The sequence below is a fragment of the Malassezia globosa genome (assembly GCF_000181695.2).
Source record: "Malassezia globosa CBS 7966 chromosome Unknown mgl_sf_1008.1, whole genome shotgun sequence".
In the NCBI taxonomy this organism is placed as follows: domain Eukaryota; kingdom Fungi; phylum Basidiomycota; class Malasseziomycetes; order Malasseziales; family Malasseziaceae; genus Malassezia; species Malassezia globosa.
This window is the reverse complement of record NW_001849838.1, coordinates 922-1,863: the sequence shown is the minus strand read 5'-3', so window position 1 is coordinate 1,863 and position 942 is coordinate 922. Positions and strand designations below refer to the sequence as shown.

The window sequence follows — 942 nt, the reverse complement described above, 5'->3', positions numbered from 1 at the left end:
TAGGACATGAATGCAGACAGACAAGTAATTCAAGCTATGCGTGCATGACAGCTATTGTACATCGTGTGGGGTATACGTATGTGTATGTGTATGTGTAGATCCAGTGATCTTTTTTCAGCGATCTTTTCATTCGTCGTAAGGCGTATCCAGTGTGGCGCCATATACTACAAGCTTGCGTCTCGGCAGGCATCTTTTGCGACAATCGTAGTCGCGGTCATTCTGAAACGATGGGGAATAGATCTTCCGACGATCTCTTGACGGTCGTTGGCATCAGCGTCGTTCCCATGCCTTAGTTATCAGATGCAGTTGTCGTCACCACTGCCTTGAATGGGTTGTAACCTGTGTACGACTCATCAGGCACAATCGGGCCAGGCATAAACGTGGGCCGTGCACCCAAGTCAACAGGTGCAGCTGTCGCGGCCGTAACAAGCGCGAGTGCGAGAGCGACGAATTTGAGTGAGAATTGCATTGGATTGTTGAATTCAAATGTGGCGGAAAAATAAGGAGTTGTACCAGAGCGGAGTATCAGACGGAGGTGCCTAATTTATAGACGGACAAAAGCACAGCATGAAAAAAAAAAAAAATGATTTTTCATGATTACAAGCATGGATGCTTGAGGACAAAGGCGATTGGCCTGTACACAACAGAGGGTTACGCTGCTCCAAGGAGAGAGAATGATGGGACGAGATGATGCAAGAAGCGGAGCAGGGACAGAGGAGGGAGGAGAAAGTGGAGGGGGAAGGGGAAGGGAAAAAGGGAAATGAAAAGGACAGAAAGATGTGGGGAAAGAACAGAAAGAGAGATTCGCGAAAAAAAAAAGAGGAATAGGAGACGCTAAAAGAGGAGGAGATTGAAAGGCAAGAGACAAGAGGCGACAGAGAGAGAGAGAGAAGGGATGAGGGAGGAGAAGAGAAGGGAGATAGGGAAGGAAAGAGGCAAATA

General features: G+C 47.6%; 1 protein-coding gene across 1 annotated transcript; it reads left to right on the top strand.

The window, feature by feature from the left end:
* Positions 1-238: 238 nt before the first annotated feature.
* MGL_4279 (uncharacterized protein) lies at positions 239-460 on the top strand (the record flags this gene model as incomplete). Its single annotated transcript, XM_001728530.1, has 1 exon — positions 239-460. A coding segment is annotated over one exon (222 nt), but the record flags the coding sequence as incomplete, so codon positions are not given.
* Between the last annotated feature and the right edge of the window lie 482 nt (positions 461-942).